This window comes from Physella acuta, unplaced genomic scaffold (genome assembly GCF_028476545.2).
Source record: "Physella acuta isolate Inbredline_101_S28 unplaced genomic scaffold, ASM2847654v3 ptg000793l, whole genome shotgun sequence".
Taxonomy (NCBI): Eukaryota; Metazoa; Mollusca; class Gastropoda; family Physidae; genus Physella; species Physella acuta.
The window spans coordinates 349,450-376,508 of NW_026732311.1; the positions used below are offsets into that span (position 1 = coordinate 349,450).

The window sequence follows — 27,059 nt, forward strand, 5'->3', positions numbered from 1 at the left end:
ACAGGGCTTCCGCGGAGGTCAAGACACACACCCGACTCATATGATTCACGATCGGATTTTGTCAATGTGGATGATACAACTATTAAGAAAGGTTCGTTGAATGCGCATATGAAACTGGTGGAGTTCGGTACCTCCAAAAAGTTAAGAACCACTGCTTTATAGTGTACTTTGTAGAAGGTGCAAGCTTATTTGGTCTACTTTTGGTCGTGTCTTTAGAACAATTTCGATAATAGTATATTACAATTTTAAATTATCAGTTAGGTTGAACAAATTGTTATAAAAAAAGCAATCAAAAAGTGATTTATTCATTACAATATATAATTCTCTTCTCTCTTAAAATTTTGGCAAATAGTGTGGTTATTTTACTGATCGGATAGCGATACATTACAAGAATCCGTGATATTTATTTCTTTTTAATGCAGTGATCCAGGTAAGATGTCATGCAATCAAGTAAAAGTATCTGATCTCTCACATTGAAGTTGAGAGAATCGTAAGAATCGTACAAAGAACTAGTCGCGTCATTTCTTAGCAAAACTGGGTAGTGAAATCGTACATTAAGCGTTAAAACAAATGATTTCTTTTCTAAGTATTGAAAGAGTTATCTGTTCACCGTTCCAATTCAAATCCTTCGATTTTTGTTGGTAAAAATAGTGCCAAAGTCTGAATTAGAAGATCATTTGGCTAGGGACGACCGGCCAAAGTCCGAATTAGAAGATCATGAGCAGATTTTTGTGGGTTTTTTTAAATACCGTAAGGATCATGAAATTAAGTCTTTATTGATTATTAATTAAAGTAAATGACAGAAACATTCAAATTTTTTATTGGCTCAATCAATCAATATTATCACTTGTTACAACAAGTTGAAAAGAGTTTGCCGCGTCCGATGCTACCTTCAAGCGACTTGAGTTGGCGTGGGCGTCAGAAACCAGATTTCTATGTACTTCTAAATGCCATAAAAGTTCATCAAAGAGCAAAATCAAAGACAGTCGGCGTCACCGACCACGGGCAACAAGAGTTTTGTTGCACGTGGTCGGTGACGCCGACTGTCTTTGATTTTGCTCTTTGATGATTGTCTCACCTCGTCATTATGTAGGAGGCTGTCACAGTTACAGCCCATATATGGAAACTAACATGGATTTACATTTTTTTCTTTTGTTAGCCATCTGCTATGTCGGTCTCATGGTCTGACGGCCTTTTTGGTCCATGTCGCATTGCATATAGAATGCTATATAAACAAGAGCTAAACAATACGTTACTCACAATGAAACCTCAACCAGAATAATGAAAACGCGATCACAACTTAGTCTAGATTGAACATTGGCCGTGAAATCCCGGCCAGTGCGCGCATTGACCGGCCAATGTACTAAATACACTCTTAGTGCTAATAAGTTCTTCGGGCTTTGGCCAAGAGAGCCGGCCAATGCGGGCTTTGGCCGCACTTCGGGCTTTGACCGTAACATATATATATATATATATATATATATATATATATATATATATATATATATATATATATATATATATATATATATATATATATACATTAATAGAAAACATATAATACACACATTTTTGAGAATGTATTTTTATATTCACTAGGAAACCATACAAATAATCTGTACAGTATGTATAGCCATATAATTGCTTATGTAAATGTGTTTTATATTATTTATTACTAGCTTACTCTTCCTTAGCGTTGCACTAGGGCAGGGGTCTCCAAACTACGGCCCACGGGCCGGATGCGGCCCGCGAAGTCCTCTCATCCGGCCCGCTGAGATCTTTTTGTCCACGGAAAAAAACGTTTGTTGGTGATGGCTGAGGAACTTTGCCCAGAAAAATCAAAGACATGCCTTGAAGAAACTGGCCCCCGAACTGAAATTTGATAGTTAATGCGGCCCTCGTAATGAAAAGTTTGGAGACCCCTGCACTAGGGTGAAACAATATTTTAAGATGATTACATCAATGCGTTACCATCAATGTCGGGTAACGCTCATGGTTCAGTTGAGTAACCAAATGTAGTGTGCAGCAGTGTCCCTATTGTCAGTGGCGTCGCTAGGTCGTATGTCACCCGATGCGGCACCTAATGGTGTGATTCCCCCCCCCCCCCCCAGAAAAACATCTATATTTTACATGCCCTCAAACAATCTTCATCTATATTTTGTTATATATACAGCTGGATGTAGTATTGTTTTCTATACAGTTTACAGGTTAACATCATGGTGTCACCCCCCCCCCTACTTTTAACAGGATCTGTCGATTTTGCTCTTAAAAGACTTTTTAACTCTAATTGATCATCTTTTTAACAGGAATGATCTTTATATATATATATATATATATATATATATATATATATATATATATATATATATTTGTATTTTTGCCATGGTGTCACATGGTGTGGCCCGTACCCCCCCCCCCCCCGTCTATAGTACCATACTGTTTAAAACTAATGTAGGCACCCTAGTGCTCACATGGAGCCCTGGATGTTCCAGGTCACCTAAAAAGATACCTGTTAATGTTTTCTGATCATTAAAGTACTTTATTAAGAAATATGCACCAGAAATCATAAAGTTTATAGCCTTTATTTCTAGCATAAAGTATTCAAATATAAAGATTAATCTCACATGAAAGTTTAAGTGATTTAATCATAATTATATGAGGACATAAGCCAACATATATACAATATTTAAAATACAAAATTCTAGTAAAGTGAAATATTGTACTGCAAATCTGTTACTATAACTAATATAAACAGTTATTTTTAAATCAATTTTAGATTTGATTAAATAAAAAATGACAAAAAAAAAGTTTTGATGGCCAATTTAAACTAAGATGTAATAATTAACAAGAACACAATATTTATATGTAATGTGCATTAAGATGCCCTATTAAGATTAAACAGAAACGAGAATTGTGTAGATCAGGGGTCGGCAACCTTTTGAAGCGGAAGAGCCAAAAGTTACAATTTTCAAAATTTCCCTGGTTTTAAAGAGCCACTAACATTTTTTTAATTCAAATATTTTATTTTTTTATTAAGATTATTAGTATTTGTGCAAGGAGCTGGAGAGCCGCATCTTGATATCAAAAGAGCCGCATGCGGCTCGCGAGCCGCAGGTTGCCGACCCCTGGTGTAGATGGATCTATAGCACCAAAGCAGTAATACATTTAATGTTGGCACATGACCTGACTGCATTTTTAGGCCTATGATTATACATTCTTTAGGATGAGGATGTATGTTAATGGCAGGCTGATAAGTAATCAAAATAAGAATGAACTGTTACTTTATAAAAAGATATTTTAAATGTTTAAATAAGAGTGACTAAGTAGTTTTTACAATAGATTAAGTACTTTTATTTATGTTATGTTGAAACTTAATACATTAAACCAGGATTTGTTATCTTAGTTATACACTTTTGTCTTATGTGTTGAGCTGCAAAAGTACTTGAAAATATATTTTGATTACAGGGTAACTAAGCAGTAGATGTTAAAAGCCAATAACTATCTTAAGTATACATAAGTGGTGGGTCTATTCATCAAGATTGTTGCTATTTGAGAGGTATTTTCTACTAACCTCCCCATGACTACACATCACATAACCCCCCCCCCCCCCCTTTACTGTAATATAATTCAAACTTTTGCAACAATTTTTTTTAAAGAACTGCAAATTATATATAAACAGTTCCCAATGAAAGATAAGAGTAGACCCCCCCCCCCCCTGCAACCTCTTGATTTGTGGACATTTTATGAATGACCCATTGACAATACTTGAAAAGTTTTCTGCCCAATAAATGTGAACCTATGGTTTTAAGAAAATATTCAAAATAACTTCACAATCAAAATATACTTTATTACAGAAAAACATGAATTTCTTTTTATTCACTTATTGCGATACTTTATTTGAATTGATTACAAATTATTACATAGCTAAAAGTATAAAATTTGAAAGATGCACACAATAAATTGGTTTTTTTAAAAACTGATCCTAGTTTTAGAATTTGAGCTTATATATTTTAGACATTCTGACAAAAAAGTTCTATAATTATTTAATTTATAATTACTTTGATTGTTTTCTTTTGATTTTTACCTACTACATTCTGAATTTTTTCTTCACACCTTGTCTCGCATGGCTTGCATATCAAATATAAAAATTGTGCTTTGCTGTGTAGTAAATTATTGAAACCATATGTATCAAGTAAATTTCAAGTTAAAGAACAAATATATGCTGTAAACAATTTCTTCACAATTTACAACACTAAAAATAGAAATAACTCTCATTGAATTAATGTGACAACAGTATTATTAATCAAAAAGCCTATTGTATTTGGTTTCGTTTTGAAAATTTTCAAAAATCAAAGCCAATAAAATATATAATGGTTTTTAAAATAAACGCCATACATAGATCTAAGTCTTCTGCTTATAAACAGAAATTAACCTAAGTATACAAACGTTAAGTGCTTTGTAGTACTGCACCAATTAGCAGGTTATGAGTTTAAAAAAAAATACTTCAAAGCAAAGAACAAAAAGGTATGAAAGTAGTGACCACCTGATATTTATGAGATCTATGGCCTGATCTTACATCATTTTAATCTTTGTCTTAGAAAAGATCTGCTTTGAAAAATGTTAATGTCATTTTTTTAAATATAGAAGGGAAAAAAAATCTTGTCAAAAAATTTAGCAGTTTTTATGTACATTTTCAAAGCATTTACTTACTTCCAGGCCACTTTAAAAATAAAAATCCAAAATTAAGACTATTTCCAGGGGGAAAAAAATAAAATTGAATGAACTAACATTTAAAATAAACAATGGAAAAAGCAAAAGTATCATTAAACTTTTAATTTATAAAATGCAACTATTATCTTGAATAAGACACATTACATTTTAAAAAAAAAGATAAATGAAACTAATTGCTAAAAAGTATTTTCACATTTAGAATTGAAAAAAAAACCAACATTGTACTTTAAAATAGATTTTAATTAACATGATCTCAACGCAGCAAACCAATATCTAAGCATACAGAGTTGAATTATTATTGTATTTAATAAATTCACTTGATTTACTTGCATGATCATCTTGGTGACTTAAGTTAGCTGTATCTTAAAGCTAGAAAAACATAAATTACTGGTACCTTATTGTTTAATGGGAGACACCTATTAGGTATTTTTAACTTATTTTTATATAAAGCAAGTCCACGCATAAGATTTTATTTTACCTATTTCAAAACGCGATTGGTTATTGTTTCAATATAGCAGTCTGAAGGCTTCCAAATCTTTTTAATTTGCCTTTGATTATAAATCTAAAAATTGTGTAGCTTAAGAAACAGCAGTCCAATTTTTTCAACAAAAGAAAAATCAGCCTCAAATGGGTTTATTTGTTCAGTTATGACAAGCTATACATGGAAGCAAGAATAACAACTGATAATTACTAATTCTATTTTTTATTTTATTTACTTTACCAATATGTAAAAAAACAAAAATAAATTTAAAATGAAACAAAAAAGATTAATAAGCAAAGACAATTTAGGGCATTACAAAGAACAAAAAAAAAGACAATTCATCTGAAAAAAAAAAGTGTGCATAAAAGAAATACCACAAATACCCCTAACAAGAAAAAAAATCTTTTAAAACAAGTCTTTGAAAAGCCTACAGAAGTAACTAAGAAAAATGTCTTGTGATATCCAATAATGAAAAATAAATCATATTTGCAACTGAAGCAGGCTTAATTTGCAAACATTTTCACTTTATTTCTTTTTATTCTTTAAGCCTATACTCCTACAAACATTACACTTTTTTTTTACTTTTAATAAGTGGTAAAATTTTCTAACCATTATTTTATTTTTAATTTAAAAAATGAAATTTTAGTTTTCAAAGTAAATAAATTACATGCAGTTGTATATATATTCTTTCCCCTTTACAACTCTGAAAAGACACACAAAAGCTAGAACTAGCAACATTCAACCATGACAATTGGTTTGTTCATTTTTTTTAAAAATAACTTTTTTATTCCTTGAATAAATAATGACTTGTTAAATTTTACCAACAGTTGGAGACATTCCTGATTGAATAAATAGAAAATCATAACAGCCAAAAATGTGTTTGCACAAATAAACAATTTTATTTGTGACTTTCAAAAAAAGTAATTTAATTTACACAGAAAAATGAAGTGTATTTAGCAGTTTAATTTCACTAATACTAGCTAGAGAGGATTGGGGGTGTCTCCCATTAAAGTAAGTAGTAAGAATGTACTGTAGAAAAATTTCCTTGTAACAACTAACAGCATTTATTCACACAAAATATATTTTACATGGATTATGTAGATTTTATGTTGAAATATACAGCATTTCTTAATGATCAGTTTTCCAAAATTTTTATCTGTTAAAACTGAAGGTAAATAAATTTTCCTGCATTAAAAAGCTGCTGACTATACAATAAACTTATAAAACTGCTAGTGAAATGTAACAAAAGAAATCTGTTTTAGTTATTGGCCTATTTTTCTCAAGGCATCGGTATTCAGTTAACTAATTAAAATATTAAGTATTCCTTTGCGTGCATTGACTATATGCATATTTTTTTTTAAACTAGCAAAAATATGTATAGAAATATGCTTCAGTGTTGCAATCAGGAAGCTACAGCCTCATGGTAAGCTTGATACGTGGAATACCAGAGTTCTCCTGAGTGCTTGAGAGATCTAGATGGAAAAAAAAAGGCATATTGTTTTGCAATATTATGTTGAAAACTTTCCTAAGTTAATAAGCTGATTAAAAGTTTCTTGTTATCATGATTTAGTTTTATTCAGTGCCAGCTGTGTTCCAGGAACATTTTTAGAGCTTAACGTGGGCTTCCAAAAGGCCATAGGTCAGTGTCAAGTAAGCATAAAATATTTTTGAAAGTGACTACTTCCTAATTAAAACTTACTAAAAAATATTTTTTTAAAAAAATTAACTGTTTTAAACTCATTAATCATTAAACATGAATATGTGGTAGGTAAATCTTTCTGAAAGAACATCATACAGAAATCCTCACCTACACCATATACCAAGATCACAGAAAAGTGATACTTTTCACCTACACCAATCTTTACTTTTATCATCACATTTGATTTTACCTATATATATCACTATACTTGGCCTATGCATCAATCTGCCTAAAATTATAAAATAGATTATCTAGTTATTAATTGAATTATGATCTATTTGCATCAAACCACCTCAACCTATGTGACACTGCTAACCCCCAAAGTCTTGAGTTTGAATTCAGGTTCATATCAATGGATCGTCCTTGCTACCACCCAGCTCTGATGGTTACCTGACTCACCTTAGAAAGAGTAAAAGCAGCTGGGCATATGCTGACCCAAAGTATCCCTTCATATGCCAAGGTCATAGAAACAGGTTTGAAAGGGAATTTTATTTACTTTTACCTTAACCTCCCTCCCACCACAATGTTTATAACCAAATGAAGGAGGGAAAGCCCAACTACATATTTAAAAAATGAGCTTCAATTAAAGGTTTGGAAACCAATGGCTCAATGCACATTTAACAAAACAAATCAACTAAAGTGTTTCCATAAAGCAATGAGCTGAAGAAGTACATTTTGTCAGGACACAACATGAATGAACAAGATTTATTTAGAGATAGTTGCCAGGTTGCATCTAACCACTTTTCTTACCTTACTATATCAGCAAAAGCAGTACCCAAAGGTTTGACTTGATAAGAGACTCCATGTTTTTCACACAGTGACTTTACCAGGGGAGCAATCTTAACCAGGTTATGTCTTGGCATTGTGGGAAATAAACTGTAAGAATATATCTTAATTATTGAGTTGTAAATTTTTTAAAATTATTTTTAGCTTAAAAGAGAGTTAATCTACAATTTTTTTTTTTAACAAGTTATATTTTATCCAAAAATATAGCATATTAACGACTTGCATCTTTTGTAAAAACTACATAATTGAAAGTTTAGGTTGAAAAACAAAACTGACGTAAAATAGTTTACATAAATGCCCAACTCACTGATGCTCTATTTGAAAATTGAGATGCCCTGTGAACCAGTCATTGAAAAAACTTTGCTCTACATTACATGTAGCCTGAAGCTGTAAGGGCAACCATGGCAAAGCAGTATCGTGATCAATCTCCATAGGGATATGGTTTGACTGGGCAACCCAGGTGAACCAATGGCTTTCTAAACATCTGTAAAAAGAGTGATAGATTGCTTATGACACAAAACAGATTTAACTCTTTAAAAAAAATTATCATCAAACAAAGCAAGTATATTTGAGTGGCATGTTAAAAGTTATATATTTTTTGTGCGCCATTTAAATGGCAAATAAAGTTAAACGAGCTGACCCGCGGCGTATCATACCCCGCTATTTAGTTTTCTTTTTTTCTTTTCAGTAATTCATAATTTGTGAATTCAACAGTACCAATGCTGCCACTGAAAATATTTGCTTTAAAACACTATCAGTAGGTCGTTGAGGACGATAACCCCCCCCCCTCCTTTCCCCCAACTCCTACCCCCCCCCCCCCCATGAAAGCAGCCTCCTCTTAGTTACCTCACCTAAGTTTAAAATAGTTTCAAACTAAATTATCTGCCCCTAATACTAATAGCCGTCACTAAACCCGGCTCTACGATTGTAAACATTTAGCGTGAACCACAGCTCACCAGACCATGTGGTGGTGGTAGGGATATGCTTAGAGAAGCTTACAGCTTGGTGTTTTCTAGGGTATCCAAGAAGAGAATTATATATATAGATACTAACTGTATGATAAAGTGGAACAGGACAGTGGAACTGAATAGTAAAGTTTAAAACTAAAATGGATTTTCTAACCTGAATGTAAAGTAGAAAGCTATGGCATGTCCAAGTCCCAGCATTGGTGTATACAAGTAGAAAAATTTTGCAAAGAAAATCATCACCATTAGAAGATCCTGTTATGAAAAATACATTTGTTCATTTACCAACTGATTGTTAGCCCAACAAAATTAAAACTATTTAGAAGGAAAAGGCTTGTCAATAAATATATTACTTACCATCCATGCCTTCCTGGAAAATATATATTTAAACAACAGAACCTGGAAATATACTGGGAATAGAAGTGGTGGTCCAACTGTAAAAATAAGAAAAGATTACATTTAACTAATGATAAAATTACTCTAAATGGGTTAAAATGCTAGCAGTTTTAAAACTTACGAAGAAAGAAATAATAATTCTGCCAATTATAAGGCATGCTTTTCTTGTATTTTTTGGCCATTTGTACAGGCATTTTGTCTCCAACAACAAACAAAGCTTCAATACGAACATCAGGATCTTTGCCCATCTGCGAATAAAAAAGCATTTACCTTTTTACACTTTCTTACATTTATAGCTATTGACTTGTAAAAGTCTCAACTAAAAATACCGATACTCCAAAAAATTATTTTTAAATTATACTGATGGAAAATTGGAAATAAACAAGTTTATATTTTTAGTCAGTATATTAAATATGTATGTAAACGCTGACACTTACCACATTAGGCTTTGCATGGTGCTGATAATGCATGTGATTCCACCATGATGGAGAAGCACCCTAGAGTAAAGAAGTTAAAATATGTATGCAAACAAAACAATAAATTATTTTTACTTGATACAAATGATAGCTTTAAAAAATATTTTTTTTCTTTAATTCAGGATTATTTTATATTAAAATATTTATCTTATCATTAATTATTTTTTAAAAAAAAGTGATTCCAAAAACTACATAAAATAAAGGTTTAACAGAAGTCTAAAACATAAGCCATTAAAAGTCTGACAGGTTGAAAAATAAAGAACATGCAAAGATAGATGATGAAGGTGATAACACAGATGGTGATGATAGGTTAAGATCAATGCCTGTTGCTGCACAATTTCTTTATTACACACAAGGATTACATAAACACAAGACCAGTCAAATTAAATAAGCTTATTTTAATTAACTATTAGTGATTTTATTAACACAGGTGCTGTAAGTACTAAAACTATAAAAGATCATAAATGAAATAATGTTTAAAACTGGAATGATGTGTGCCATAACAAGTAGATAAAGTGTCATTATTTAACCTTTTAAGGAGCTGCACTTAAGAATGTTTAAAATCTTAAAAGGACATTTGATAATGAAGACTCAGCAATTTAATTTAAATTTTGGATTTAACTTATTAATTCTGTATATTCATTTGAGTCACTACTTGTCATTGAATGTTACATTTTATCATTGTAAAGTTATTTTATCTGTACCTTGAGTGTGTCAGTTAAAGTTAAGATCTAAGATAAGCTGTAAGATCTAAGATAAGTAATCTAAATTCCCTAGTTTGATATGTTATCTTCACTTTTTATCTCTACTTCTGTTATTGGGACACAAATATTAAAAAGTACATTGAACTCAGTATTCCCCAGTGATTTAGGATGATTCTTTATTTTTTATATATAATCATTTAACTTTCCATTTCTTTAAAAAAAAACTATCCTATACTTTTAAACTAAACATTAAAAAATAAAATAGTCATGCAGTTTTAAATTTATTATAGACGTTGAGACAATGATTTGTAGTGAAGATGACCCTTGAGCAATCCTGGTCAAAGATTACCCAAGAGAAATGAAAATGCTGAACAATGCCAGCATACATAGGGAAACATTGATTACTAAAATTATCTGTTAAGTGCAGTTTTTTACACTGTCTATACAAGCTTTCAACACAAATAACCACTACTATTGTGTAGAGATAAACAATAAGAACCAAACAGTTATAAGCCTCATAAATTGTATTAAAAGCACTTTGTTTTTGTTTTTCTTAAATCTTCTATCTATATTATCCACAGAGAGCCTTTTCTGATATGGTATCATGTGCTGATGAGAGCAAAATAAACAAAGATAACTATCCTTTGCAATGTTGAGGTCACAGAAACAAGTGTATAATTCATCAGCCAAATACGTAATTTAGTAAAAAAAAAAAATTAATAAGATCCGCCAAAGATTTTTTAAATTGCTAAAAAGAAAAATTATAACCATTTAAACCCAAAAATGTGGTCCATATTTTATCAAATGTGAAAAAAAATATTGAAAACCCTTTAAATCCAAATCTACAATAGCGAAACCCAAATTGCTGTGATGTTTTAAAGACAGACTGCTATAACAGACTTCTGCTATAATAATGATTAATAAATAAAATAATATCTATTTTTTATACTTGACGTCACAATTACTATTTACCCAATTCCAATAATACAATCTGGTAACTAGTATCTTAAGAATAAAGATTATACTAATATGCAGCATATAAAGTTACCAATTTAATAAAATAAATCAGTTTTTAAATATTTAAAATATAAAATTGTCTGATTGACTTAATTGAATTACATATATTCTGTATACACACATATACATACAATGTTTATTGTTTATTAAACAAATGGTAATTTCAGCAATTTGGGTTCTATACAACTTAAACTTTATCAAGAAAAAAGTTTGACAGTCTTAAAAGCTTACTCAATATATAATTTTACTGTATCAGCCCTTTTAATATTAAAGAAAAAATATAATTTCAAACCTTTCCTCATTGCTTAATTATAAACTTGCAAACCATGTTGCAATTTGAGAACAACAATCTTATTTAAAACAAATTTCAATAGATTTTCTATTAGAAGAAAAATCATTTAATGTCAAATACCCTTTGAATCAAGTAAACAAATGCACTATCACCTTGCTTCAATATTTTGTTTATAAGAATGAAATATTGCAATTACGATTAATGTGTTATAGAACATGCAATATAAAACTATACATGTAACTATGGTTCATGCCTCAATAAGACTGAATATTATATAACTAATGGCTGTGATAATGACTGCAGTTAATAAATGTCATGTAAGTATTTAGCACATAATTCGATGACTATAACCTATAACTGTCAATATTATATAATTTTGTTTTGCATGAATGTTTGAATAAAATTGTTGTGGTTTATTTAAATAGCCCTCAATTAATGTTGTAGCATGGGAACTAGCCATAAAAAAGCAGCAAATAAGCATACAACAAATGCAAATTAAAATAAAGTTTATAAATGTGCTCATAACATCCAAACAAAAAATGTTTTCCTATAGTCCGTTATTTTTCAAGATAATCAGTAAGAGATGTAATTAAAGATATTAAATACACATCAATTATATAATGTGAATTCAAAACTTGTTAAGCTTTATTTATAGCAATATTTTACTAGTCATATAATCTATTGATCATGTTCTAAAAAGGGGAACATAAAACATGCATTAGAGGACAGGGAAGCATGCAGGAAGAGAGGGCACAGACAAACTTTTGGGCACCTGGTAACTTTTTCCATTACCTTGATTATCCCGACAGAAAAATAGTGCAAGACATGATTCCACTTAGAGTTTTTGAACACTGACAAATGGCCAAAGTCGTGTTGAATCCAGCCCGTCTGAGCCTAGACGAGGAAGAGACAAAATGGCCAAAAATCTGATTTACATATAGCTACAGAACAGGTCATGGCGGCTTAGCAAGTTGTTGCTCTTGTCCTAGCATATACGGCACTCATCGCACTGGGAATTATCAGTGGTGGCGGTCTGTTCTCAAGTAGCTGAAAGCAATGTCTTTAGGACATCAGAAGTATTTACTGAGGAAAGAAAAACCTGCTTCATGCAAGACAAGTTGAGCTGTGCACCCAAAAACTTGTATCAGAGCCAGAATGAAGCATGTTTATCACACAGAGGTATGAACTACACAGGAAAACTAACTTTAGGAACTAAAAAGAAAGTGGAGAAAAAGATCCTAAAATTCTTATTTTCCTGTATAGCTTGCTCTCAGAAGTCTGCATCTGTATTTTGACATTGTCTTCACGCTTAGGCACCTAACAGATGAAAACATTGTCTGAGCAATCATTAGAACAAATGAGAATTAGCGCATGAGGAAGTTGATGTTATTGGTCTGAGTTTTTGTTGATACGTTGCTAGATGATTTTCCCATGCAAAATACAATATACGGTTAATTAGTAGCAAACTACAGTGATATAAAAGCTGCCACCATAAAACCAATACTGTATCACAGCTCATTAGTCAGCATGGTACAGAATGGCTTCATGTTGTATAGTAGACAAAGGCATGATAATGTGCAGGGGCAGATTTTATATGGTGTGCAGGCTAGAAAATAGGAAAAAGCAACACCACACACGGCAAGTCAAGGACAAACAACACTCATTTTAAAAATCTTTTTATGTTAATGGGAACCAAACTTTATTGATGTCTTTACAAAATTACAGTGTGGTTGAAAGTTGCAGAATGTCAAATTTGACTTGCTGAATTTGTATAGGCTACTTATTCAAAGTTTTATATGTTAAAAAAAGGAATGGCAAGAAGTTTAAGGGGGGAATAGCCTTCTACAAAAAGAAAAATTTCAAACCCATCATTTGCAATTTAAAAGAAAAATAATGTAATTGATTAGACACCAAGGCAACTAAAATCTATGCACACAAAACCCTAGCATACCCTGGTTCTTTATAGGTGACCAGTCTAAACTACAATCTATGCCTAGCCAATAGAAACTGCTTAAACAACACATGCACTAATCAATCATCATACTGACATTAATGAATTTCTAAGCAAACCTAATTCAAGCTACAGCAGATGATAATTCATTTGAGTTAAAGAGGGCTATAAAACCACTGCTAAACTATCCATAAGTAGAAACAATTGTTTTGTACCAAATCTAGTCTATCTTTTATTTTATTGAAAACACTGATGTTTTACAAAAAAAAATCTGCTTGGATCAGCAAATTTAACTACTCTTAAGACTGTATTTGTGGAATGTTGATTGTGCTGAGAAGGTAAACATTGATAGAATTCTCATAAAATAAATTTAGCAAGGCATGTCATATAATAAAATACTATTTTTTTATATCTTATGGAGGAAATTAGTTAATTTATAAAGTAACGGGAAAAAATAATTTTTTTTAATATGCCAAGTTTAGTATGTCTATGAAACTAAAAGGTATGAATACAATTAATCCCTACATGAAAAATAAACTTGCATGCATGTAACTAAATATATTTATATATGGTTGTTTCCACAAAATCAGAAGCATAATTCTTCATGCTTGTCATTCAAAAAGATTCCCTTTAACTATACCGCAATCTAGGGTTTATTACTAAACTATTTTCAGTCCAAAAAATCAAAACGCATACACACAACATGTAAACTCCAAATTATAAACAATACATACAGTAAAAGAATTACTGGTCCGTGAAAATTGTGATTAAAAGACAAAAACAAAAATTCTAAACATAGGATGGGGATATTTTGGTTTGCTACACTTAATTGACTGAAACAATTATGTGATTTGTAAAAATAATACATGAAACAGGTATTTTTAAAAAAAAACATGCAATACTTTTAAAATATTCACACACTTCTAAAAAGTGAGGTTGTTTTAATATTAAAATGGTATGTTAGCAAAAAGGTGCGCATTGTTACATTTGCTAAATGGAATGAAACTGTGCAATTTGTTATGCTTATGAAATGGCAGCTTTTGATACAGACAGTAATACCTAGAACATAAAGCATAATATCTGATATACTATGGTGACAGACAACACGTGACAATGTGAATGATGACCAGGGCTTGTATTGACAACATTTCAATTAGCCTTTTCTTTGACATTTTTGAGATGTTTTAGGAAATGTTTTGATTCAATCAACCAGCCAGTAAAAATATTGTCAAGACCAAGTCCTCACAATTACGGTGATCAAAGAAATGGCAGTAGACAAGGATGAAATAAAAGAGCAGACTTCCAAAGAATCAAAGAGTAGGCTTCAAATTAAACTGTACCTCCATCATACCCATAACAAAGTAATGTAAGGCATGGTTCAACCTGGTCTTTCTGAACACTGACAAATGACCAAAGTCATGCTGAAGCCAGCTGCACTGAGCCTTGTGGTACAAGTTTTATGGGAGACACATGAAAGATATTCATTAGTTAGGGTTAACTATTTCAGCCTAAGATATACACTAATTTAACTACTTGTTCAAAGATATACAAGTCTAATAAAATAGACATTTCTAAAATTCACAGTAGTTAAATACTACTACAAAACAGGACTGTCACTGTACTTTATGTTTTAAAAAAATATTTTAATCAAACAGCATAGTTTTATTATGACTTTACCATAATTTCTTACAAAAATAAGATAATTTATCAAATTAGGAAAATTCAATGTTGAATTATCTTACATAAATCACAAAAGTAATGAATAGAATGGAAGCATTATGTTAAGTGCCCCTAACCATTTAAAATAAATAATAACAGCAAAATATTGAATGTTTTCTCTAAAATGTGAACTAATAAGTCAACTTTAATGCAGGTATGTCAAACCTCGTCTCAAATTTCAAAACTGAAAGATAAACGTGCTTTTAAACAAAGACTTATCATTTCACAAATACCTGTAATTAAACAAAGAGTTAAAACAATGACAATGATGTTTCTAGGTTAAATTCTTGAGTATAAAAGTACAAGTAAACAGGTAGCAGTTAACGTGATAAGCTTAATGTGTTATAGTTAAGATGGTCTTGTTAAGGGATCGGGGTCGTGCTGGGATTTACTTTCTTTTTCATTTTGTTTCTTGGTAAACACAAATCAACAAAATCTTTTAACCAAAGCATTCTTAGCCACCTGATTTAAGTGGGGCTAAACAGGGTTATTAAATGTTCCAACTTACAATTGGATGCTATATTTTTTAAACTTCTGAATAGAAAGGTTTCTATAAATATAATTACATAGTCCAGCAGCAATAACATGCCAGAATAAATGATCAGTACACTGCGGCAAAGAAGCATTTAATTAGGTTTTATAATATCATGCTCTAGGCAAATACCAGCTGGAATAAGAAGAAAAATTATTAGGCAAAGATTGTAAACAGTAATAGTTGACCAAAGTGCTGAGTAATCTAGAATAAAATGTTTACATTAAACCTAAAGAAAACAATTCAAAGCATTTAATGAATCAAAGTAAAAGAAGAAAACAAGAACATTTATGATCATATGATATCTTTTAACGAAGTCTATTTTAAATAAAGTCCCTTTCTTTAATACCAATTTTTTAATGTAATTACAGTATACACTTATAAACTTAATTGCATTAAAATTCTGCTTGTAATAAAAAGCAAGACATTTTTCTATAACTCTTGTATGTTTAGAATGGCCAATCAATTTTTTGTCCAAGTTTTAATTCAGTTGTATTTTGATTACTTGTGTGAATCAAGTGTCCCAAATTTGAGATAAGCTATCAGTGTGCTGAAAAAAACTCTAGAGCACTTTCTCATTGAAAAACTTGAGAAAAACTTGCTTTAGCCAAAATCAGTTGGTAGTTGTTTAAAATAAAATAAACCATACTAAATTATTTAAAAAAAAAAACATGATTGAAACGTACCTCCACAGTAGTAATCAAAGCTAGTGAAATCAAATATGGAATCCAGCTGGTACCAAAATAGTACATAGTAGCCCATGCTGCCCAGTCTAAAAACAAAATGTGGAACATGTGCAGGAAGAAAAAGAGATAATTTGGCTTAAACAGGCCCTGTGAAATAGAAAAAAATAATACAATAGTGTTAACAGCAGAAAATATGTCCTTAAAGTTAAACATGTTACATCAGTGAGAGTAGCTAGTGATTATTTTTTTAAAAATAAAAATGTGGATAGTTGTAAATATAATAAACTTGAAATTCATAGAGAAAAAAAACATACCATCTTTTCGGCTGTTTCCCTAAGCTCTCTAAACTCTTGCTCAACAGGTTTAACATCTATCTGACACTTCTTTAAACTTCCAATATGAATTGGCTTCATATACTTTTTTACTGCATTCAGGTCATTATGAAAAGCCCTGAAAGCATCCTGTGTGAAACAAAATAATAGTGAGACAAAATGTATGAAGAAGAAAATTTTTAAAACTACAAACAAATGAGTAGAGTATTGGAAAAAAAAAGAGTCCTTTAGAGGAAATTTTTTTGGATCAGTCTTTCGAAAAGCTCTTATTAAAATAAAATAAAAATGTAAAACAAAACATTCAGAATTACTAGAGCATTAAAAAAAAAAATCTAGCAATAGTTTTTGCTGACTAAATTATGTAATCATCATATCATCTCTGGAAACCTTGAGTCTATGTCATGAAATTTTTAACTGAATTCTAACAATTCTAAAATTATTTTCTTAAAAGCAAATTAATCTCCAGCATAATTTAAATACATTACTTACTGTTGCGTCTTGACCAGCATAGTGGCCAATAACTTTTGGTCCTCCTGGATGCCTGTTAACCCAACGTGTAATATTATACACTTCACCATCAATAACTAACCATTTTTCTTCCCTAGTATTTTTTTCTTTTACGACATCCCAAGTAAATTCTTCTAGTTGTCTTTTTACTGCTACTCCATTCGATTCACCTTGAGCCCCTTTGCCCATTTTCAATCACAGGTTATTTCTAAGAAAATATCTTAGAATTGGTGAGATCTACTAAAAGTATTTCAATCCTCTTCAAACTGGCAACTGTTCAGCTTTGAACAAAATTTAGCATTCCTGGTATTGCTGAAAGTCTTTAAAATTTCAGCAGTCCTGAAAAGGAAAGAAAAAAAACAGAGGTAAAGTAACATTTTATATACAGACTTATAACACAGGAGCTAAAAATGGCAACTTGACTCATGACTGAAGACAATATAGGTTTCTGCATTTGATGAATATTCCTGTTAGTTAACATAATGACTAAGCCATGGTGTCAAATTCCATCCACAATTGCACCTAAAAATGTACATCTCTATTTTAGTTATGTAGTAGTATTTTTAAAAATTAAAATAATAGCACTCAAATAAGTAATACATAATGAATTTTACACACAGGCCACAAATGGCTGAGCTGCATTAAACAGTGAAAAGATATACAACAATATGTAACAGCTGGTACTTCATTAAACCTGTTGTTTCATTTGAATATTCTTATCCAGGATTTCATTTCAGTAATTTCCTTTCTTAGAAAGTTAAACCCTTAATCTTAACTTTATTACAACACCTGAGGCTTATGGTCAATGTTTAATGCAAACAGACAATTAGAAAAGCAGTGATTATCTTAGAACAGTGAAGCTTAGCACAGGTAATCACCTTGTTCCTACAATAAATGTAATGGCCTGAGGCCAGCTTTTGTTATTGCAACTTTATATAATATAAATATGTGTTATATTAAACAAGTACGTCATCCCACCCATGGTTTAGGCGTACTTGCACAACGGCCTAAAGTACTGGTATTTTTTTTTCTAAAATGGACTTTGAAATTTGATTTAATTTTCAACTACAGTATTACATTTTTAAAATTATTTCTAAAAAAGTTTTCAAAGAGCTTGTGTAGTTGTTTTGCACAAGCAAACCCTGGTTACCTTGTAAAGCAAGATTAAAAAAAGAAAAAAAAATATCTACAGTTAACTACCGTCTGGTAGGCCTATGCTTGCTATCACACCACAAAGAACACGTCACTACAAGGTTTCAGTTAGTTTCCACGTGAACAGTGGCTAGCAGGCAGATTAAATTTCGAAACCCGATCCGTGCATTCTTTTGTACATTAAGGAGGTAGATTTTTTTTTAATTTGGCAAGCAATGTAAAGCAAGGCGGACGGTTCAAGTCACGAAGTATCGTGCACTGGATTTCCCGGAAAGACGGAGGGATGGTGAAACTAGTGCTACTGTAGGATGAAGTTTCTTCATCCATACGCAACCCCGATCTGAGGAATAGTAAAGAATTCGACTGCAGACATCGTTATTTCCCGACTTTCCTTAAAGAATTTTCTGTGAACATAAAAACGGCCATCACCTGGGCGCTGATTTAAAAACTCATGTTTGTTTTATAGGCCTAGTTTTAAATGAGAGCGGCTGTGTGAAGTAGTGTAGCACTACAGCACAATTTGCTACTACTTTTTTATGCACGACTTCGGCGGGCCACTACGTCATATCGGTACATATCCATATTGTTAAAGTTGGTGTATAGAGGCACGACTGTTAACATCCTTTGAAGGCAATACCGAGTATTATTATATTGAAAATATTTTAGGTTTCGGTCCTTTCATTCTTAAAGTATTTCGATAGATGCTGGAATAGTCAACCATTTTAGTATTAGGAAGTCTTTCTGTGTGCCAACACAATCTGAGGATCGGGAACACCAGCGGCACTTTTATCTAAAATTGAACTTTGACTTTCGGCTGAGTTGTTCTTGACCACTAAGCTTTCTTACTGATGGTATGCTATGTTTTAAACGATTGTAGGAACAGCTTCATTAGTTACTGAAAGCCCAGAAAACTGCATTTAAGGGATGTTATAGTCAGCAAGTTGCCTGTCAACTTCTTGGTTAAAAAAAAGGAGCGAAGATGGTAATTGGTACGTAGATAGTTTATCTTGGTCATCAGATTTGCAGTGAGTTAGAAAGCACAAGGATAACAATATAATTTTTATAAGCCGCCCAATAATAGGCAACGAAACGCAACACTGAAGCCACTACGGTTATAGGCCTACTTTAAATAGAAGTGACGATGAGCAGTATATACGCAAATCAAATGTAAAAATGCTACAATTGGAATGAGATGGTGACAAATGGGCGCTTTGTTGCTTGGCGCTCTACTGTGCGCAGATAAAAGATGACGTAAAACTAGACAATGGCCATGATGTTAGTACTAGGACTTTGGACAAGGCGCCGAAAAGGGAGCGCCCTTTCCCGAAAATTATCTCTTGGAGAGCCAGCAGTGGCTATAGATCTACCTGGCTACGCCTCTGGTGTCAATGGTTTTTTTCAGCCGGTACAGCTGTTAGGGTTATGGGTAATGTCAAGTTTATGTTCAGGGATGGACTAGAATAAAAATAAAGATGCGTTTTGTCATACTAGTAAAAAAAAAACTAGCTGAACTTTTAATACGTTCTTACTAAGGTTAGGTATAGTTGGTTTAACGGTTATTATGGGCGTTATGGCTAAGTATTCGTATCGAAGATGGCGATTACAAAGTATCAAACTGTCTAAGTCAATTAGAGTTTAATTGAACCCCTAGGGCCACGGGTAGAGCCCAGTTTAGATTTGGTGCTATGTTTTACAACAGTGTTTAGCTCTAACAATCAGTAAGAGAGGCTCGGGAGAAGCGGTATATTTTAAAGTATATATAGGCTGTGTACACGTACGTATATTTTGTTTCCACACACCGCATCTGTCACTTGAAAGCCCACAGGTCAACACATCATGCTCTTGTTGACAGATCCGCGTATTTGGTTATATTCGACCGATGAAGGCCCTGAGGTAAACTTTATATTGAAAGAACTGACACAATTCGAGGATAGTTAACCTGATAACACGGATCGTACCTTATGGTAAAGAGAACCATGTAAAATATAATTTACAAATAGATGAGAAAGGCAGTTTGGTCTGTTTCTCAGCTTTAGAGTCAAAGCTAAAGTTTAGGCAAGTTAATTTTAGATTTAGAAGAAGAAAAAAAACGTGTGTGTGTGCTCGTGTGTGTGTGTGTGCTCAAGGTGAACTTCTAAGCCACCTATAAGAATTACCACAAACTGTTATTTGAGGCTACCAGATTTCTAGTGCCTCTCCATGATCAAGAAATGGGAACGTAACGGCAAATCTACGGTCAAGTTGAATTGAATACAATTTTAACTCGTTAAAGCTAGTTAAATCAAACCAAACAACACAGCTACAACAAATAGGAAAACATGGAGTTAACAGAGCCACGAAAGTTAGGTAAAGGCAAGCATAAGAATTATAAATAGATCTAGATTCTAGTACTATACGCCAGATACAGGTCAAACTATATATCTTAGTTCGCCCCTCCCCAGAGGCTATAAGCGGGGAAACTAGCTAGTAATCTGGCTGAAAAACACGTTAACTCAGACCACGATACAAAGTCCATATTGGTTTAAACCAGGAAAGGGACTTATCTTAGGCGACTGACATTTCCTCTACCTAACAAGTAGGTTCAGGAAATACAGAAAGCTAAAACTGTAACACGCTTGAATACAGAAAAACATGACCCCTATATCTATACCCTTCTACTACTGTACATGTCTTAATTCGACAAATTAATGTTTTACACAAAAAAATACAAACTTAAAACACGCAACTTTTGGTGACTAAGTGTCAACTACACTCCTTTTTAAGTATAACTAAACTTAACATCAATATAAAGGAGTCGCATTTAAACAAAATATGCAAATAGCTTCTTATACAACTGTATAAATGAATAGGACCCTAAACAGGTTTCCAAAAACTATCAAGCCAATACACATGGACCTACGCATTCAAAGAGGGATACGTTGTTATGCGACAGCCGTATCTAAAGAACATTGATCTGATATTGCCATTGTCATTCTGCCCCCCCCCTCACTTTATTTCCTAAGAAAAAGAAATACAACAGCACGTTCATTCAAATAAGGAAGTACTATATGATTTAAGGGACCACCAAAGTCGGGGGGGGGGGGGGTGAGAATCACTAATTTTCTTCAACCTTCTGCAAACTGTAGGGAGCGTAGAATCTAGCCCGGTTGGGTGCTAAAAGAATCATCAGTGTAGCCATAAGACACTTCACTTATAGTTCTCTTCACATCGTACATAGCTATATATATGATACAACGGATGACGTGGCATGCACGATGACGGACCTAACAGTAACCTCTTCCGAGAGGTCAAACAGATCAAGACAAAAATTCAATTAGCAGTTGACAACAAGACGGCATGAACCGAAATTATCGCCAAATAACTGTAGCGTGGTGTGATCATGACACGTCTCCAAGCGCCTTATCCTTTAGACAAGTTCAGGGTTAACCGATAGGCGAAGTATAAATACGGCAACGTGCCGATATGCAGGGAGCCCTCGGGTGTCAGTACACAAACGCCGCAGCGGCCATGTAACGTTGGCATGATCAAACCAACAGACGGAGGCTAAGTTCATCTACTCCGCTAGTCAGGAATTACATCAGTATTGATTTAGCAATCCATTACCATCTGCGACTAGATTGGTTACGTACCACTCGATAATTAATTTGACGTAACATTTGGTTTTTAACAAAGAAACGAACATGAAAAGGATAATGACTATGGTAATGGTAATACATATTCAAAAGAAATTCAATTTCTTGAAATGATTGCAGGTGTCATTGGTTCTGAACGGCCGAGAAATCGATTACATAATTCCAGACGACAGATTTAAAGTAGGTCACGCGTCAAGCCGATCCAAATTTATTAGCCTAAATATAATTGAATCAACCACCCTAAAGAATGTTATGGTCTACAGCACATCGTGCTGGGGTAAAGACACGTTTATAGACGCGATACAGAGTGGGGATTTTTCATTTTGCTAAATAAAAAGAAGCCCTCTAGGTCACGCTACTGCGTAATGGGCGGGGCTATGGTTGTTTCTATGAGTAAATAAATCGACATGCAAGTCCAAATAAACCAAGTTAAATGAAATATAACACCATCAGCAGGTTTTCAATGTTATTTAACACCTCTCAATTAACAAAAAAAGAGCTTGAGTTCCTACAAAATTAAAAAGCACTAACAGAATAATTGTATAATCTATATGAAAAACATATAGATTACTCTAACCAGTGCCTGCTCCACCCTTACCCACCTGGAAAAAATGTCTGAAAGGAACCCTGTTAAGAAAGACAGCTGTAAATTCAAAATACTACTAAACATATTACTAAAAACAAAAATGAAAGACAGGTTTACTGTTATCAAAAGAGAATAAGAAAGACTAGGCTGTTAAGTGAAATTAAAGAGCTGGTCTGTCACAATAATCAAGTGAAAATAGTTTAGGTAACATTACAAACTGTGTAAAGCAAAAAGTACCTGGTGGTAATGTTGCAGCACTGTCACATACATAGTATGAACCACAAACCACGCCTACCTTACAAGCTTTTATAATTACTTTGTATTAGCATACTTAGGCTTTTAAACACTTGAGTAAAGTTTCCAGCATGACATATTTTTACATTCAACCCTTTAACCCTTTTCTGTCTTTAATGCTGGTTTTTATCACTTTAAATTAAATTAATAACAGAGTGAATTTTTCTCAGTCTAACAATGAATTGCTCTAATACACAGGGGTGCTGTGTTATTGATCATGACTAGATCTATATTCAGTTAAAATTAACTGTGAGTAGTAAGGATAGTTTCAAAGCCCCAAAGGTATTGAGTCAACAAATTTTTTAAAAAATGTGACCAATATTTAGATCTTTTTTAACATTAGCACTAATTGCTGATGGATAGGCCTACACTAATTACTAATTTACTAGTGGTAGTGCATCAATCATATAGGCTATATACTATATAGGTACAAACCAAGCACAGTCAAGAAGTTTTACTAACAGTATTTTAACGTCAATTATTAAGTCTAGTCAAACAGTTGCAATGTAAAATTGTTAAGCATAGCATTAGCAGCCTTTGAAAAAAAGCTGTTCAGGAGTATTGATAATCCTATATTATTACTAGATCTAGATTCTACATAAATTCTACACAAGTCAGATGATTCACCAATAATGCAATTTTAAAAATAGGTGTTAAGTTACTTAGGCCTAGTCTATATGTAATCTAGATCTATAGATCTTTAGATCTAGATGCATTTTAAACTGTAAACAGTATGATTCTGTACTAAATCTCTAGACTCTTGATCTAAAATCCATTAATGAGTAGCATAATCATATATTATCTAATCTAGATATCTAGTAAAGTAGTAGACTAGTGAAGAACTAGATTTAGAATTGAGATCTAGATCTATCTAGTACAGGGGTCGGCAACCTGCGGCTCGCGAGCCGCATGCGGCTCCTTTGATGTCGAGGTGCGGCTCTTCAGTTCCATAGAAAAATATGAAAAATATTAAATTATTTTATTTTCTTCTTGAAACTAATAAAAATAATAGTCTGCAACACTCGTTAATGAACGATTAAATAAATATAAACAATAAACACTCGCTATTCTATTTGCGAATTTGATATTTTATTTTCGCAAATATCTCCCCATGAGTATTCTCAACATCTTCCTAAAGTTTCATGGCGATCGGATAAAAGGTGTAGTAATGAATAAAAGACAAACAGACACATACGCACTTACATACTACATACATTGATATATATATATATATATATATATATATATATATATATATATATATATATACCTAATCATAATCAAAGGTCATAATATTAAAATAAAAATGTTAGTGGCTCTTTAACAGCTGGGAAATTTTGAAAATTGTAACTTTTGGCTCTTTCGTCTGAAAAGGTTGCCGACCCCTGATCTAGTAGTATCTAGATCTAGACTAGAATCTAGTTAAAATCAAGTAAGTAGACTAGAGACTGAGAATCTATCACCTAGATCTATATCTAGACCAGCAGTTAGTTGTACAGACTAGATTCTTGGTCTAGGTCCTAGGTCTAGATTCTAGATCTATGATCTAGAACTATTAGAATCCAGATCTAGAGATCTAGAAGTAGTGTAAGTGTAAGGCAGGTTAGTGTGACTTGTTAGTGTTACTGACTAGACTAGACTGCAATCTAGATATAGAATCTAGATCTAGATTCTAGATCTAGATCTAGAGAATCTAGATCTATTATATCTAGATCTAGATCATCATTTACTCATTAGCCTACTGTAACAGGCCAGTGTGTAGTCTGTGTAGTCAAGTCTGTTACAGTTCAACGGTGTAGTTTGTGTTTAGTGTTTAGTCTCAGTGTTTAGTTTAGTTATCTTCGGTTATGTAACTTATGTAAGAGCAGTTAGGACTGTGCTGTGACATTGCCACTCAAATATGTCTAGAGTCTAGATCTAGAAGAATCTAGATTTTGTTAAATTTAGTAGGCTAATAGATTTAGATCTCTAAATTCTAGATCTAGATCTAGAATCTAGGCTTAAATTTGGATGACAAGTGGAGTAAAATACAAACTTGAATATGCGCTATTTTAATGAAAATGCGTGCGGTTATGTAATCTAGAATTTGTTTAGACTAGAACTCTAGGCAAAATATATCATGCTAGAGTCTGTTATAAAGACTAAAAAATATATTATGCTTACCTAACTAAAAGAATAGAACAATCCTAAATTTATTCAGGTGGGCAAGTTTGTAGGGACTTTACACAAACAAAATACAAAGTTCCGATTACCGGCATCGGAAGTACACAGTGCAAACGAATGGTAAGACCGAGAACGAGAATAGTGACGTATTATGAAGAAAATTTAACCCTTGCACGATCACCATGCCAGTTCCGGTGAAATGTCGAGTCGTCAGGCGATTGAACGAACCAATGAAAACGGTTCTTGTAAACTAAATGCAAAGGACCTAGTTATGAAACATGTATCAGTAGTCCGTGACCCGTTCACGTAAAGTTAGTGTCGGTACACATGCACCAATTTTTAAAATTACATTAACACTGACGCTTAAAAACAAGTTAACTACATTTTAAAATTACCGTATTGAAATTTCTGAAAGGCAGTAAAGTAGAATTGTCTTTTTTTTTTTAAATTATAAAGTGATGCTGCTGTAAAACGGTTTATTTTGGATCATTTATTTTCTTATTTAAAATTAGTTAAATATGAAAAGAAGACAACGGGTCTATGGAACTGTACAACTTTATATTACAGTTTCACTTTTTATGTTTGATGGCTGTTTCGTTTCCTGATCAGAGTTTCTTCCAGGCATCTCTTCGGGGGGGGGGGGGTGGCAAAGCCCCCCCCGAAACATTTTTACCGCCCCCCCCCCCCCCCCGAACGAAATGAAATTTGTATCATTTATATAGAAAATATATACTTTTAACAGTGTCCGCCCCCCCGAAGAAAGTTTACCCCCCCCCCCCCCGAAGATTTCAAGTGCCCCCCCCCCCCCGGAGAAAAAAGTCTGGAAGAAACACTGTTCCTGATGTGTGACAAAATACCGTTACAAAGAGGCGTATCCGGAGGGGGGGGGGCATTTTAAGGCAGGCCAGTGATGTAACAACCATTAAACCACGGCAAGGTACACGCACTTCTTCCCCTTTCCCCCCCCCCCCCCATGTCACAGGAGCCCCCGAGCTTTTAAAAATAATAAACAGAGTATCTGTAGACTGGATTTTTTATTATTTCATTATTGTTAAGGTGAACAAAATGGACGCGCGGACCCGTGCTCTCATCGGGGGGGGGGGGGGGGGGGGCTGTGTCATGAAATTATCTGTAGGAAAAGAACGATTTTTTTTAAAAATTCTTTTTGAAATCACTAGTATTTCAAAGATTTTAATTATTTTTCTTTTATTTGTAGCTGAGCCGTGCACCATTTTTGTTTCACTGTTGAGAGAATAGCGAGTTTTCATACTATAATTAAATTTATATAAACTGACATAATGTTTAATTGTATAGCATATTATATTGTACTAATATAATAATGTTTGAAGAAACAGAAGTATTTTTTTTTTTAAATTGCTTATCTATTTAATGGTTTGAAAGTATTTTCTTTTATAAAAACAAAATTTGAAAGATGTAATTAAATGTGTGTGTAGAACTATATTAAAGAGTGTAGGCCTAATTATTTTATTTCCACTACTTATGAATGGTGCCCTTATACATATTTTCAATATTATAATATATATAGATCTAAGTGATATGCATAAGGTTGTGTTTGTTTTTTTTGTGAAAATTTTTGTTGCGTTTTGTGCTACTATGTTTTGTTGTGTATGTGATGTGTTATTTTGTGGTGTTCTCTTCTGTATTTTAAAGCGTAAGTATATATGTGTGTATATATATATATATATATATATATATATATATATATATATATATATATATATATATATATATATATATATATATATATATATATATATATATATTATACCTTATCTGGACTTGCCGCTTACCTACCCCCTAAACCTGCGTACGCCTCTAGGGTAAGGGCCTCCAGTCTTTAAATGTACACAGACACCCACCCCCGATCCCCCACCTCGGGCGGATATGTTACGCAACTGGGATAGGGACGCTTTTTTTGAAAAATTAAATGGAACTTG

At 32.7% G+C, this 27,059-nt stretch overlaps 1 protein-coding gene and 1 long non-coding RNA gene across 6 annotated transcripts; one reads left to right on the forward strand and one right to left on the reverse strand.

Annotated features, from left to right (window-relative positions):
- Nucleotides 1-260: 260 nt before the first annotated feature.
- On the forward strand, nucleotides 261-11,092 carry LOC131950999 (uncharacterized). Its single transcript, XR_009388378.1, has 3 exons — nucleotides 261-430; nucleotides 6,793-6,862; nucleotides 10,820-11,092. It is a non-coding gene; the product is annotated as an uncharacterized LOC131950999 (long non-coding RNA).
- Nucleotides 3,827-25,291, reverse strand: LOC131950998 (acyl-CoA (8-3)-desaturase). 5 transcript variants are annotated; one of them, XM_059313231.1, is made up of 12 exons: nucleotides 25,102-25,291; nucleotides 17,257-17,613; nucleotides 16,750-16,896; nucleotides 16,436-16,582; nucleotides 14,839-14,940; nucleotides 9,496-9,555; nucleotides 9,180-9,306; nucleotides 9,020-9,096; nucleotides 8,820-8,917; nucleotides 8,005-8,181; nucleotides 7,662-7,787; nucleotides 3,827-6,684 (listed from the first exon to the last, which is right to left on the reverse strand). In XM_059313231.1, the coding sequence occupies exons 2-12, from the start codon at nucleotides 17,461-17,463 to the stop codon at nucleotides 6,615-6,617; spliced, it is 1,338 nt and encodes a 445-aa protein (XP_059169214.1). In that variant the 5' UTR covers nucleotides 17,464-17,613; nucleotides 25,102-25,291; the 3' UTR covers nucleotides 3,827-6,614. The 5 variants fall into 5 exon arrangements, with proteins under 5 accessions (XP_059169214.1, XP_059169213.1, XP_059169217.1 ...); XM_059313230.1 differs by lacking the exon at nucleotides 14,839-14,940 and adding an exon at nucleotides 12,340-12,441 and having other exon boundaries at nucleotides 25,102-25,290; XM_059313234.1 differs by lacking the exons at nucleotides 14,839-14,940; nucleotides 25,102-25,291 and adding exons at nucleotides 12,340-12,441; nucleotides 21,139-21,157.
- Nucleotides 25,292-27,059: the final 1,768 nt, after the last annotated feature.